The 15422-nt window shown below is 43.4% G+C and overlaps 1 protein-coding gene across 2 annotated transcripts in view; it reads left to right on the top strand.

Moving 5' to 3' along the window:
* The first annotated feature begins 420 nt into the window (after window positions 1–420).
* MOCS1 (molybdenum cofactor synthesis 1) overlaps window positions 421–15422 on the top strand; it is a 44696-nt gene continuing 29694 nt past the window's right edge. The window contains exon 1 of one of the 2 annotated variants that reach the window (XM_069073621.1): window positions 421–1350. In XM_069073621.1, the coding sequence (XP_068929722.1) occupies window positions 1228–1350 (123 nt within the window). In that variant the 5' untranslated portion in view covers window positions 421–1227. The remainder of the gene's footprint in view (window positions 1351–15422) is intronic. The other variant, XM_069073622.1, reaches the window with a different exon arrangement.

The following is a 15422-nucleotide window of genomic DNA, read 5'->3' as shown; positions in this document are numbered from 1 at the left end:
TTCAGTTCAGTAACACTGGCTTCCTCATGGCTGCTCCAAGAACAAGACACTCCATCTCTTAGCTCTAGTCATTTTCATTGGCTGTCCCCTATGTCTTTAATGTTTTTCCTTCTACACCCCAACTACAGATCTCTCTAGCTTCCTTTAAGTCCCATCTAAAATCCCACCTTCTACAGGAAGACTTTCCCAAACCCTCTTAATTATAGTACCTTCCCTATATCAATTTTTTTCTAATTTATCCTCTATACTGCTTGCTTTTTACATATTTGCTTGAATGTTATTGCTCACCTCCCTTCCCCCTTTAGATTGTAAACTCCTTAAAGGCAGGGGTGGCTTTTCTTTTATTTGTATTCTCTTTGCTTAGCAAAGTGCCTGGCACATAGTAGGAACTTAAAAAATGTTTATTGATTGATTGATAGAGATCATCTAGCTTACCACCACCATCATATACCTCATACAAAAAAAGAAACTGATTCCCAGGGGTGAAGTGAAATCTTGCCCAATTGGGGTCAAACAGGTAAATATCAAAGTCAGCATTTAGATAACATCTTCTTACTCCAGTCTGTTGTTCTTTCTATTAAACTACACTGGTTCCCAAGAACAGAAGGCCCTCAAGGCAAATTTACCCAATGTTTTAAAAATCTGGCCAGGGCCAAGGATTCCACTACATGCCATGTACTGAACTGAGGATATACTTAGAAGCAAAAAGCAAAAACAACAACAACAGTCCCTGCTCTCGGGGAGCTTAAATTCTTACGTGAGTAATTACGAGGAGGGCTTAGTTTAGATTTTCCTTTTTATTTCGGCATGGACCAGTTCCACTCTGCGTGGCGGTAGAAAGCACCCACTGTGGTCGGTCTCCGGAGTGGCTGGACAAGCCGCCTTACGAGTCCAATGCACAGTCCTGAGCAGGAACTTGTTCATCCATTTCTTGATGGAAGCCAGGCAGCGGAATTATGACACACAGCAAAGACTCACTGTCTCAGCTTGGGGTCACGCCATTAGCACTAAAAAGTGCCCTTCCCTAGCGAGAAAGACATTGGGACTACAAGTCCCAGAAGGCATTGAGGCACAGACGCCGAGTCCTGATTGGCTGCGCGGGCCTTGCCCCCGCCTCGCCTCTCCTGGATTCGGATCACTGAGGGGGGTAGGTGAGGTCTGAGCTATCTGGTATCACGGCTGACTGTATCCCTTAGTCCAGGCGTGGACTGGCTGCTTTCCGGCCCCATGGCTGCATGGTCAGTGTCCCGGACACTGAGGGGCCTTCTGCGGGCTGCCGGTAGAAGCTGCAGCTCAGGGGCCCCCGCGACGCTGCCTCGCAGTGGGGAGCCGGCGCTGCAAGAAGCCCAGGTGAGCGAACCCCTCCTAGGCATACAAACTTCCTCCAGGGAGGTGGTAGCCCAGGTCTTCCGGAGAGATGCACCCCCATGCCCGATCCTACCAGCGCCTGCCCTCTTGTGCTCTTCTATGGGCGACCCGCAAGCGCTTAGGAGATGGGGAGGAGTCAGGACTAGATAGATGCACTTAATGGACTGTGTTGAGGTGAAGGGAGGTGAGGAAGGGGCTCCCCATAGGCTTCGCAAACACGAGGACTGCAGGGGCATTGACTTTTGCTAAAAGGAAAGTCGGACACCCTATGACCCACAACCACCTGTCCTCCATTCCCTGACTTGACCAATTCCTGTTCAGTTTTCTCTACCTGTGATAAGGAGTGTGGGGATGTTGCTTGTCTCCCTGGAGCTCTGGCTAATTGGGTCCCTAGCGACATTGTGAATGGGGCAGGGTGTTGGACTATGACACAATGTTTCACTGAGGCATGAGTGTAGCACGTTGTCACAAATACTGTCTTCTCTCTCCAGGCCCTTCTCCCCTGGGGGAGTCTAGGCTGCTCTGGTTAAAGAACCCATTATCCCTATAAAGACTTGGGTTCTCCCTTCCTGAATAGTATTCTGATTAGACAGAGGGCTAGGGATGGTGTTAGGTAATATTCTTTGTCATTAGGATTTGTTTTAAGTTTACAGAAAAAGTTTATCAAGAACGTAATGAAGGAATAAAGGTGTCAGGGAGAAACCCCTATTCCTCTGGTGAGAACCCTTTCCTGTTTGGGAGCAGTTTGTCATAGAGAGGCCCTCTTCTCTTGGGTAGTAACCCCTCACTTGGGGTTAGGGTCCAAATTAACCAAAACTGACTGGATATACATCACTAGAAGGCTAAGCAGTTTGTGGGGCAATGTGTCCATGGACTCTTCTCTCACTTTCTTCTGGGAAAAGACTAAAAAGATTCCGTTGAGTGAGTGAGTGTGTGTGTGTGTGTGTGTGTGTGTGTGTGTATGTGTATGGGGAGGGGAGGGGGGGGGGGGGGAGAGATAGGGATCCTATCTTAGCTCAGACCCCAGCTAACTGGGAATCAACTCAAACTTTAGCAGAGATTTGTGATAAGAAGTTTGTAAATATCCTTACTAGAATCTGCCCTCAGGTGGCAGAGGAAGAGGGGACCCTGATAAGTTTCCTAGACAAGGGTTACCTGTTCTCTCCTCCCTCATCAGATTATGAAGTACCCCAGGGCAGGTACTGTCACTCCTGTTAGACTGGGAGCTCCTTAAAGGCATGGACTTCTATCAAACTTAGATACAAGATCCTGTCAAGAGTAAATTGGGTAAATCATTGTTGCCGATCTTAAGGGACATTATTGAGTAGCTGCTGGGGGTAGTGCTGGAATGGGAGACACAAGATGAACAAGATACAGTCTCTGTCAGGAGGACCTGAGTTCAAATCCAGCCTCAGACACGTCCTAGCCTTGTGACCTTGGGCAAGTCACTCAACCCCAATTGCCCTGCCTTCCCCCCTGCCCAGAAAAATAACACATTAAGATACAGTCTCTCACTGTATAGTCTACAGTATAAAAGTGTTTATAGTATAATAGCAGAGATTTGAGTTAGAAGGGACCTTGGAGATCCTCTATTCCAGTCTCTTCATTTTTCAGATGAGGAAACTAAGTCACAGAAAGACCCATTGTATCATAGATTTAGGGCTGGAAGGTATGTTCCAGAGGTCATCTAACCCAATCCCCTCATTTTATTGATGTGGAAACTGGCCCAGAGAAGTTAATCAACTTTCCCAGCATCACACAGGAAGTGTGTAGGAGGAATAGGATTTGAATCCAGATTCTCTGACTTAGATTCAGAATTCTTTCTACACATTGCTCTGCTTCCTATGTGCTTATATATTATATATTATACTTATGCACTTATATTTATACTTTTTAGTGTTGCTAATTATTTTTGTATGTATATGTACATATGCAGTGGGGTTTCAGAGGAGGGAGATGTCACTGCATGGTTAGGAAAGACTTTTCATCTTTTGTGGCTGACACAGTAGGTCTCCTATCCCCTCTGAATGTCCCACCAAGATGATGGGTACCTTTAGCATTGGGGGGAAAACAGCTATAGTAAGTCATTTAGTGAACAAAACATTTATTAAGTTCATACTAAGTACAAGACACTTCACTGAGCACTAAAGACAGAAAGAAGGGCAAGAATGTGGTCCCTGGCCTCTTCATTCTGATGGAAGGGACACTATGCAAACAACTGTGTACATTGAACATATATACAGGGTCGTGTATCACAACTGGAAAGGGTCTCCAATGAGCATCTATTCTAACCCCCTTTTTTGCAGATGAGGAAACAGGCTCAGAGGAGTGAAGTGACTAACCTAGGGTCACACAGCTAATTAATGGCAGGGTTGGGTCTTAAAAAGTTTAGTGTGGAGAATCTACAACACAGCTATCTTGAGAGTTACCTGTAAGCTAGGAGACAAATTAAAACAGACAATGATACTTCTTTGTCTTAAAAAGAAAAAAAGCGCCCCATTTTTGTGTGTGTGAAGAAGCTTCTTATATACATAAATTCTTGGGTCAGTATTGATATAAGCTGCATCAGTCTATGGGTACATGGCCTCATGGGAGCCTAAGATGGTGATCTAGGATCTAGTATACTTGACCCCTGGTCTCTTATTTCAGCTCCTCTCCTCTTTTGGGTTCTTGTGCCCTGGGGGAGCAAGCTCAGGGTCTACACTACCTAGTCACTGCCTTTTGGACTATGTTCCCTGTTCTGGGCCTACTGGCTTTGCAGCCAGAGGGAATTTTAGGAAAGTGTGAAAAATGCCAGAATGGAATATTTATGCATGTATAACTCACTGTATGAGCATATGGTTTTAGGTTAGGATGGGAGCTACCACAGTGGGATTATTGGGAGATGGAAAGGATAAGACACCAAGGGCTTCAAAGTGATGTTTTAGGCATGTGGGATTATTTTTCTTTGGGGTAGGGGAGGAACGTTTTCTGTCTGGTGTGTGTGTGTGTGTATGTGTACATCTCTCTCTCTGTCTGTCTCTCTCTCCCTCCCTCTCTTTCTCTGTGTGTATGTGTCTCTCTCTGTCTCTGTCTCAGAAGGGGAAGTTTGTCTGGGGCATTTGTGCCTGAAGTTAGAGGTCAGCAGAATCTGGGGAAACCACAAATTGTACCCCTAAAGTGAAATCTCCCTGGCCCTCCCAGCCTTTCAATATTGCTTTACTCCCTTCCTGCTGAATCATTCCCCTTGGCTTTCTCTCCTTCTTTAGTTTTTGGTTTCTTAGATTTCACTTTCCCTCCACTCCCTAAACTCCTCATACCATTAGTTGCTTAGTCTGTCTTTGAGGGTAGGGCCAGGAGTGGAACACCTAGGCCCTGGGGGAGGTAGGAGACCAGGATGGCAGTTCTAAGGGGAAGAGAGGAAAAAAACAAACAAGTCTAAACCCTGGGATAAACATGAATTCTCTAAATATCTGACCACTTGGATCTTTGGCCTGAGCTGTTTGGACAATGATCAGGGCTTTGGCACAAAGAGCTCAGGAGGAAGGAACGTGGGCATGTGTCCAGGCTAACACTGGCTTCTTCACCCGGCTTGAAGTTCAAGCCCTGGGGATTCCGATGAGGTGGGTGAAGTTAGGTTACTTCTGGGTAACAGAAGACATTGAGGAGGAGGGGGAAAGGATGCAGGACTCAGAATTTAGAGCCAGAATTCTTAACCTGGAGGCTTAATGAACTTGATTTTAAGATCTAGATGTAGTTAATCATATTTTAATATAATTGGTTTCTTTTGTAATTCTGTGTATTTTATGCTTTTAAAAACATTCCCAGAAGGGGTCCATAGGCCTCACTAGACTGTCCAAGGGGTTCATGTCACAAAAACTGCTGAGTTAGAGCGTGGTAGCATTGCTTGAGCAATTTCAGCTGACTAGAACAACGAAAGATTAGTGCCTAATTTGCAATAATCATTTAAAATAAGGAGTTACCAGATGGTGGGCTGGGGTAAGTAAGCTCCCTTCATCACCATGCTCTTATTAGTTCCTGATTAATTAATGAGGTCTTTGCTTCATTTGAGTCTTTACCCTGATCATAAAACACTCTTGGTTGTGGCTCTAGTGGAATGAAAAAGAAGGGGAATCTATAAGGGTGGGGGAAGCAACCTGATTTCCCCCTTTAATTATCTAGGGCTCCCCAGTAACCCATACCCCACTACCTCCAAAAAAGACACCTTTATTAGATGTATCATCTAATCTTATAAACCCTTATTGTTTTCATGAGATAGGTACAGTGTCACTCATTCAACATACATTTATTAAGTGCATATTGTATACAGAATACAGTGTTCATCATGGAAAGTGCTGCAAAATTTAGAAAATACTTAGTCCCTATCCTTGTAAAATTTGTGGTCTGGCAAAAGGCAAAAACTAAAACAGATAGCCAAAATAATACCTGCTGATCAGTTATTCAACAAGCATTTATTATTACCTATGTTCCAGATAAGAAACAGCAGAGAGTGTTGGAGAGTCAGCTTCAAAGTCGGGAAGACCTTGGTTGTTCAGTTGTTTCCAACCCTTTGCGACCCTGTGGCCTGTAGCCCACCAGTGCTGTCCATGGGGTTTTCTTGATCAGGATATTAGAGTGGTTTGCCTTTTCCTTCTCCAGTGGATTAAGGGAAACAGATTAAGTGACTTGCCTAGGGTCACATAGCTAGGGAGAATCTGAAACTGGATTTGAACTCTGGAGTCTTCCTGACTCCAGGTCCTGTGCTCTATCCACTGAACCACCTAGCTGCCTTCTAGTGTTCAAGTCTACCTTTGACATGTCTTGTCAGGATCAGGACAAGATGTTTAACCTTTCCATTCCCTAGGCAATGCAAAGACTACCAGTTGCAGAGTAAAAGCCAATCTATATTGGTGGAGGGGGTCATTCCCTATTAATGAGGTCACAGGTCCTGTCTCCTTCTTACCTTAGGCCTCTCTACAACCCCCAGAATGGCCAGGTATGGATTCTGTATACTGAATGGTGCATACTGATCAATCTTGGTGCCTTCCCACCCCTCCACCCCCCAGAGTCCCTCCAGTGACTGATGAATCCCTGAGGTGAATCATTTACTAACAGAAGTATGCATTCATGTCTGCCTTGCTCTGGATTGGAATATCTGTAAAGCATGCTGGAATAACTTCTTTACATTGTGATAAGTCATTCAAGGATAGCCCAGGGCAAAGCTTGATTGAACACCCCATATACCCCTACTCATCCTCATTGCCAAGAAGTAGAATAGAGTACATTAGAAAGATCTGGTGTGGGGCGGCCAGGTAGCACAGCGAGTAAGAGCACCGGCTCCAGTGTTGAGAAGACCTGGAGATCGAATCCCGGGCTCAGACACTTAGCACCCACCCAGAAACACCTGGCCGTGTAACCTTGAGCAAGTTACTTAACCCCAATTGCTTAGGGGCGGCCAGGTAGCACAGTGAGTAAGAGCACCGGCTCCAGTGTTGAGAAGACCTGGAGATCGAATCCTGGGCTCAGACACTTAGCACCCACCCAGAAACACCTGGCCGTGTAACCTTGAGCAAGTTACTTAACCCCAATTGCTTAGGGGCGGCCAGGTGGCTCAGCGAGTAAGAGCACTGGCTCCAGTGTCGGGATGACCTGGATCAAATCCGGGCTCAGATACTCAGCACCACACCCAGAAATAACTGGCCGTGTAACCTTGAGCAAGTTACTTAACCCCTATTGCTTTAAAAAAAAAAAAAAAAAGAAAGATCTGGTGTAGGTAAGAGGCTCAGAAAGGGCTTGTACCAGCCTTGTACAAAGATGATTTCATTATTATTCATCTTCACTCACCCCAGGAGCAAGGATTAGACTCATATTATGGGGATCAGAACAAAGGAGAAAATGCCTGGGAAGCCATGCGGAGCAACAAACCCATCCTTGGGTCATCCATTGCATCCTGGGGCATCATCAGTTGTTTAAAGTTTTGTCCTGCTATTGGACTTTGATGACTGTGGAAGAGAGAGTGGCTGTTATGATGAGGCTGTACAATTCTGCCTCACTTAAATCCAATTCATGCACAAGTCGAGACATCCCCGTGATGTCCTCTTCAGAACAAAGGACAAATAACAGAACAGCAAAGACCACAGCTCTTTCCTAGCTGGAAATATGAGAACAGAACCAGGAACCTGCTATGAGGCAGGGAGGGAAAGACAGTCCAGATTCATAGTCAGTCAGTTAGCATTTATTCAGCCCTACTATGTGGTCCCTATCCTCAAGGGGTTCACATTCTAATGGGGCAATAACACAAAAACAATGATGCACATATAAACTAGGGAGCAGGACAGACTTCTTGCAGAAAATGAGATTTGATTAAGCCTTGAAGGAAGCCTGGGAATCCAGGAGGTAAAGGGGAAAAGGGAGAGAATTCCAGGTGGACAGCCTGGAGTCAGAAAATGGAAGTCAGAAAATGGAAGACCCACAAGAAGACCAGTGACAATGGCATGTGGAGAGGAGCAAAGTATAAAAAACCTGGAAATATAGCAAGGGGCTTGGTTGTGAAAAGTTTCAAAAACCAAATAGGATTTTGTATTTGATCCTAGAGTTACCTCTAGGTAGCTATTGGAGTTTATTGAGTTGAGGAGAGGGGTGTGACATGGTTAGATTTGCAGGAAGTTTACTTTGGGAGCTTAGTAGAGTGATGGACTGAAGTGGGGAGGGAACTGAGGCAGGGGGTGCAACCAGAAGACCATTCCAGTAGTACAAGGTCGTAAGACTCTGGATGCTCTGCCCCATAGCCTGACCTCAAAGGTATGACTGATCTGGAATGGGGTCTCACCTTTTGTCTACTTCCTGAGTTCCCATATCTTTTTATAGCTGAAATCTCACCAATTTCTTGTAGCCTTCTGCTAAAGAATTCAGTCCTTTCTTCCTCTCCAATTGACCTCTGCCAATCCAATCTGCCTCTCCCTTCCCTCTCCCTCTGTTCCTGTCTTAACACCACCTTTGGCATGGAAGCTTAGCCAGAGACAGTAGTAAAGGGGTGGGGAAAGTGAGTTTGTGTTCCCACAATTAGGAATAAACCTTACTCCCCTGGCAGGTTAAGCAAGAGTGGGATGGTACAGGTTTCTAGGTGCAGAAATGAGAAAAACCTTCTCTTCCTTACCTCCTCTTTCTCTCTCCTCTTCCTCCTTCTCTTCTTCTTCCTCTTCCCCTTCCTTCTCCTCCTCCTTAGCATAATAATAATAATGATATTATTATCTGACTTTGGTATAGGGTGAGGAACCTGCAGCCTCGAGGTCATATGTGGCCCTTTGGCTGAATCCATACTCCACAGAACAAATTCCCTTAGTAAAAGGATTTGTTCTGTACCTTGAACTCAGTCAAAAGGCCACACCTAAGGACCTAGAAGGCCACAAGTACCACAACCCTGGTAGCCTTTTTTAGTTTTCAAAACGCATTATATATACATACACACACATATATACATATATATGTGTATATACATATATACACACATCATCACTTAATATAGTGGAAAGAGCTGTGTAGTTGGGAGTCGGATGGCTTGGTTTTTATTTCTGTTCCTGCCATTGACTGGGAAGTGAACTGGGCCTAGTCATTTAATTTGTGAGCCTCAGATAATCCATGTTTAAGAAACAGACTAATCGTAAGTTCACTTAATTAATCAATAAGCATTTATTAAGCTATCCATAGTGAGCCAGGCTCTGTGGTAAGCAGTGGGCTTACAAAAACAAAAATGAAACAGTCCTGCCCTCAGGGAGCTTAAATTCTAACGGGGAGACAAGTTACATATGTGTGAATATAACAAAACAGATATCAGATATCCTTGAGGGGGAGGGGACTAATGGGTAGGGGGACCAGGGAGGCCTTCAAGTCAAAGGTCTCATTTGAGTTGCATCTTACAGGAAATCAGTGATTTGAAGAGGTGAAGGTGAGGGAGTGTATTCCAGGCATGGGGGACAACCACTACACAGACCCAGAGACGAGACAGAGTGTTGTGTGTAGGTCAATGGACTGGACCATAGAATGTGTGGAGGGAAGTAATAATGTTTAATAAATCTGGAAAGGTGGGACAGAGCCTGGTTGCAAAGAGCTCTAAGTGTCAAATGGAGGAGTTTATATTTGGTCCTAGAGGCCATTAGGAGACAATGGGCTTTATTGAATCCCTGGGATTTAGGAAGAATCACTTTGGCAGCTCTATGGAGGAATGAGAGTGAAGAAAGTCCTGAGGCTAGGAGACCAGTTTGGAAACCATTGCAATAACCCAGGCAAGGAATAATTAGGGCCTTAACTAGGGTGGTGGCCCTGCTAATGGAGAGAAGGGCATGTGTTGAGAGATACAGAGGAGGTAAAAAAAAAAAAGAAAAATTATTTTTCTAAATTAGTAACCATTTACAGTGTTTAAAGAATTGTGCTAGGTACTGGAGAGGACCTTGTTTTCTTCTTAAATTCAAATAAAGAAGGTATTTCCACATACAGAGTTTAACAGAAGAGAATTATGTTTGAAGTGTGTGGATCTTTGCTCCCTATGGCTTGGTTTTTTGTTTTGTTTTACTAGATGTATTCAACATGTAACTTTCAAAGTTACTTTGTTTATCTGCAATTCTTTCTGGACTTCTTTCTTTGCTCTTCTGTGCATTTATAAAATAAAAACTGCTTCAATTAACTTATTTTCTTTTTCTTTTTTGTTTGCTTATCCCTGTTCCTTCTCTCCTTCCCACTCCATTCCAAGTGGAAAAAAAAGACAATCAGAGTCCTTGTTATGAATGTGCATAGCAAAGGAAAACAAATTCCTTCATTGGTCATGTCTGAAAACGTTATTTTTTAAAAAAAATTTTTGGAGGGGGGAAGGCAGTTGGGGTTAAGTGACTTGCCCAAGGTCACACAGCTAGTTGAATGTCAAGTGTCTGAGACTGTGTTTGAACTCAGGTCCTTCTGATTTCAGGGCTGGTGCTCTATTCACTGCACTGGCTACACACCCCTGAAAATGTATTTCTTATTCTGCATCATCTGACCATTACCTCTCTCTATGGAAGGGTAGCATCCTTCATTCTCTGTCCTCTGGAATCATGGTCAGTCATTGCATTGATCAAGATTGTTACAGCTATGGGGCGGCCAGGTAGCACAGAGAGTAAGAGCACCAGCTCCAGTGTTGAGAAGACCTGGAGATCGAATCCCGGGCTCAGACACTTAGCACCCACCCAGAAACACCTGGCCCTGTAACCTTGAGCAAGTTACTTAACCCCAATTGCTTAGGGGCAGCCAGGTGGCTCAGCGAGTAAGAGCACCTTGGGATGACCTGGATCAAATCCGGGCTCAGATACTCAGCACCACACCCAGAAATAACTGGCCGTGTAACCTTGAGCAAGTTACTTAACCCTGATTGCTAAAAAAAAAAAAAAAAATAAGATTGTTACAGCTTTCAGAGTTGTTTGTCTTGATAATATTATTGCAGAAATTGTTCTCTTAGTTCTTCTCACTTAATTATAGGTTCATATACTTCTTCCCAGGTTTCTTTGGTGGAATAATATACTATTGCATTCATATACCCTAATTTGCTTAGATACTCTCTAATGAATGTGCATTTTCCTTACCTTCTGGTTCTCTGTGATAACAAAAAGAGCTACCTTTAATATTTTTGTCCTTTTCTTCTGTCTTTGATCTCTGTGAGGTATGAGCCTCATAGTGGTGTCCTCTGTCAAAGGATATGCAGAATTTAGTGACTTTTGTGGTATAGTTCCCTGCGTTCTTTTAAAGAAGGAACATGAATGGAAATCAGCATAAATTTTACAATTATAATCAGATAGATGACCAAGGACATAAGAAAAATGAGTGTGCAAGTGGAAGCAAACAAAAACAAGGGAATGTAAATAAACACAATTTGAAAAATGGTGTGTTGACTTTAAATAGTAGTGTCACTCTGACCTTGTGTTCTTGAACCTGTTCAACTACTTCTGGTTATATAACATGAGTTTTGTTGCTATTTTTGTTAACTTCATATGATTGTAGTTGCCTTCGCATGTTTTGTCCTTTTGGCTCTGTTTCTTTGCTTGGAATCACGTTATGTAAGTCTTGTTATATTTCTGTGAATTCTTCATACTAATTAATTTTTTGAAAAAAAAAATTCCATGGACCTGTGAATTCATTGCTTTAGTTCCCAGTATTGTTCTACCATTGTTTCAGTCAGTGTCTGACTCTTTGTGACCCCATTTGGGGTTTTCTTGACAGATATACTGGAGTGGTTCTGCCATTTCCTTCTCCAGCCCATTTTACAGATGAGGAAACTAAGGCAAGCAAGGTTAAGTGACATTCCCAGGGTCACACAGCTAGTAAGTGTGTGAGGCCAGATTTGAATTCAGGTCTTCCTGACTTGGTACTTTATCCACTGTAGCACCTAGCTACTCCTTATAAGCAGGAGATGTGCTGATAAATGTTTAACAACTGGCCCTCTGGAAAAAATATAAGCAGAATAAACTTTTTTTTTTGGAGGGGGGAAGGCAGTATAGTTGGAGTTAAGTGACTTGCCCAAGGTCACACAGCTAGTAAGTGTTAAGTGTCTGAGTTCTGATTTAAACACAAGTCCTCCTAACTCCAGGGCTGGTGCTTCCCCCACAATAAACTTTTAAGTTTAATCCAAATTATTAACATTTCCCCTTTACTTTCTTGACCCTAGACTTTCAACAAACAATAATTCAAACCCTGATTTGTATGTAGTCTTTCCTGATGTCCAAGGTATAAATGCTTTGACTGAAAATTTAACAACCTGGCTACAGCACACCCCTGGTTACAGGGAAGTGAGTGGAGCCACAAGGGAGTAGATTGGGACACCCTTTCCAGGAGCAGTGGTGGTACTGATTTGATCCAGTGCATCATTGTCTCTCATCCAGATGGTGTTGAGAAGATGGAAGGCAGAGGAGTCAAGTGAAACATGGCTAGAGCAGCCAGCCAGGTATAGTTGGCCAAACAGGACACTCACCAGTTGGAACTTAACACTGACCTTGGAGTCCAGAGGACTTGAGTTTAAATCTAGTCTTAGACACTTGAAACCTAATAGCTGTGTGACCTGGGCAAGTCACTTAACCCTGATTGCCTTGCCAAAAGTAAAAACAAAAGAACTTCAGAGACTTCTGTCCAGTCCCTATGACAGGATAGCTAGTAAGGAGATGGTCATGGAGTGAAGTAGGGGATCCTTAGATGCCAGGACTAGGCATTTATCCTTTATTTGATAGGCAGTGAGGAGCCCATTCATTGTTTGGATTTAGATGGCTCAGAGTGAATATAAATAACAATTGTTTCTGTTCTGGCCAGAAACTTTGAGGGTCTTCCCCTCCAGATCCATTCTTTTGTGAAAGTAAACTAGGCCATTTTTTGTCTCAATTCTTACCTAACCTTTAACTACTAAAGTTGGAAAAGACTAGATTAAAAAGGCCAAGGTCTCCTGCTGCATCCAGAGCCATCAACAGTTAGTTGTCTTGGCTTTGTCTTGCCATTGAACCTCATGACTCTGGAGGAGAGAGTGTCCCCAGGATACCAATATAAGAAAAGTCCTACTATTCAAGACAGTGTCTGATCCCAGGCATCCTGTCCTTAGTGGTCACAAATATGAAGAACGTTCAGTTATTGACACAGCAAGGGACATTTTAATTTCACTCAGAGTACAAAGAAAAGCACTTTTTGATTAGTCTGTTTGATTAGTTCAGGCTTTGACCCTTATTGTACTTCACATGATCTTAAATGATTGTCATTTCCTCCTTTTGGTCAAAGGTAAGTGGAGGGCACCACCTGTATACCAAGGAAGGTATGGAAAAAAAAAAAAACCTCACTCTTCTTCAGGAAATGGGAAGGGAAGTTCTAATAATCCTTCCTTTGTTGACCAAGGAGATACACTAATCGATAAGTCTAGAGTGATACCTCCTAAGCCTCGGGATCATTTTGTATAACAGTGTGGTGTAGCATTTGTGAGCCAAAGTCAAACTTAGTCTTATCTAGAAAGATAAGAGCAAGGATAGCCCACCGGGATGAACCCAGATTGTGTAGTTACACTGGGCTGAGTCAAGGTTCCCTAGGAGGGTTCCAGAGGAGTGATTAGATGAGGAGCAGAAAGCAGCAGGAGGTGCTGTGGAGGCCCAGGCTGCCTTGACAGCTATCCAAATGTAGGTAGATTTGGTTTTTTTCCAACCACTTCTGGAAGTAGGAAGTCCTGAGGAGAAGATCAAATTATTTGTCAGACCCAGTCTGCCTCCTGGGGTGAGTGGGAAGATAGGAGTTGAACTTTCCCTTTGGTTGGATATCCCCAGAGATTGGCAGCCACTGCAGGGCAATTGCAGACCAGCAAAAGGAGCAGGCTGCAAGGGAGACCAAGGTAGGGAGTATAATGGGAGGATAGAGCAACCAAGTAAAAGTAAGCTAAGCTGCCAAAAGATAGATAAGCAGTCTTGGGTTTGTAAGGGACTCAGGTGGGGAGGGAGCTTTACTTGATGCAGGCCTGGTCCAGACTCTTGGGAAAGCTGTCTGTGTCTTTTTCAGACACCTTCAGAACCAGAGGGCAAGGTCTCCTATTGACTCAGATGTCCACTCGGGAAGAGGGACAATCTTTAGGTGTAACAGATGGATCCAGGAGTCCAATCTACAAGTTGGCAGCTACAGGGAGTAGTCAGACAAACCTTACAGGGGCTTTCAGAAGACATATGAGTAGACAGTTGAGAAGAAACATAAGTCCTTGGCTAAAGGCACATAGAGATGGTTCAGTTTTCCAGCCACACAACAGTACAATAAAGTTTTTCTCACAATTCACAAAATTGCATAATTACATTAAGTCCAGTACAGATTAAAACTACTTAGATGGCTCACAATAGACTAATTTCGAGAAGGGAGATTTACATGTGTAATGCCAACCAAAGGCTCAAAATACTCCCAAGTATTCCCAAGGTTCAAAATACCAGCATAGGTGCTCTCCATTTTATTCAGTGACAAATTAAGAACAGAGAATCAACATATAGCATAATTCAAAATAAAGCATTTACCAAGTGTGATTCAATAATCTCCAAGTACTACCCCACCCCTGGACATTACATTCATTTAATCAATCACAAAGTCCCTCTTCTAAATACTACTCCACTCCTAGGCTGTACATTCATTTAGTCCATCAGGAAGCCCCTCTTCTCAAATGGAGATTAGTTTCCAATCATAAGTAAAGTACATTCATTTGTTTAATCACAGAGCACAAAAAAGTCTGAAGTTCCCCACCCTTGGATCACAATTGAATCTACCCCAGAGTTACAACAAGCTTAAGCACAGCATTTAATACCTAAAGAGAGGTCTTTTCTTCATCTTGACATGAGGCAAGTTCTCAGCAATCTTTGTTCCTGGGGAGACAAAGCCAAGCAAAGCCACAAGATACATTGCCAGTATCTTCAAGAATTCACTCTCTGTCTGCAGAACAGTCTCAGGAGCTTTGAACCAACAGCAAGGTTCCAAGACCTCTGCAACAACAGGACTTTCTTTCACCAGCGGACAAATCTGGCAAAACAACATCAAAACAGACAAAGTACCAGCATAACAGCCATGTCTCCTCAGTCCTTGGCACCTCTGGGTGGCAGCTCTCAAAAGTCCTGGGCAATTCAAAGTGGCCCTCAGCAATCCTCTCAGTCTCTCTGCCTCCAAGATACTGCTTCCAAAAAGTTCTTCTGCCTCTCTCTTGTCTTGTGTCTCTCTAAATTTATGTCACCAGCTCCTCCCAGTTCAGCCCTCTCTTTTCATGTCAACAAGTTCATCCCACAAGTGGGATCCACAAGCTCTGGGTTTTAACACAATCAAACCAAAAACCAAGCCAATACAGGGGGATCTTTAAATTCCATTACTATTACAACATGTCACCAAGATAACCAAGAAATTTACACATGAACTATATTATTACCAATGTTAACTACCATTAAGTTCCTTGTGTCCCAGTAACCTATTCCCAATGTCCATTTAAATGACACCTTTTGAATCCCAGATGTCTCATAAAGTTATCTGGTCCCCAGATATCCTTTCTTGAACAGGAATTTTTATTCTCTGGA

The sequence above is a fragment of the Petaurus breviceps genome, unplaced genomic scaffold, assembly GCF_028583685.1.
Source record: "Petaurus breviceps papuanus isolate PSGF00001 unplaced genomic scaffold, PetGlider_PUasm1.0 90865, whole genome shotgun sequence".
In the NCBI taxonomy this organism is placed as follows: Eukaryota; Metazoa; Chordata; class Mammalia; order Diprotodontia; family Petauridae; genus Petaurus; species Petaurus breviceps.
The sequence above is the reverse complement of the archived record's forward strand: the minus strand, read 5'-3'. Positions and strand labels throughout refer to the sequence as shown.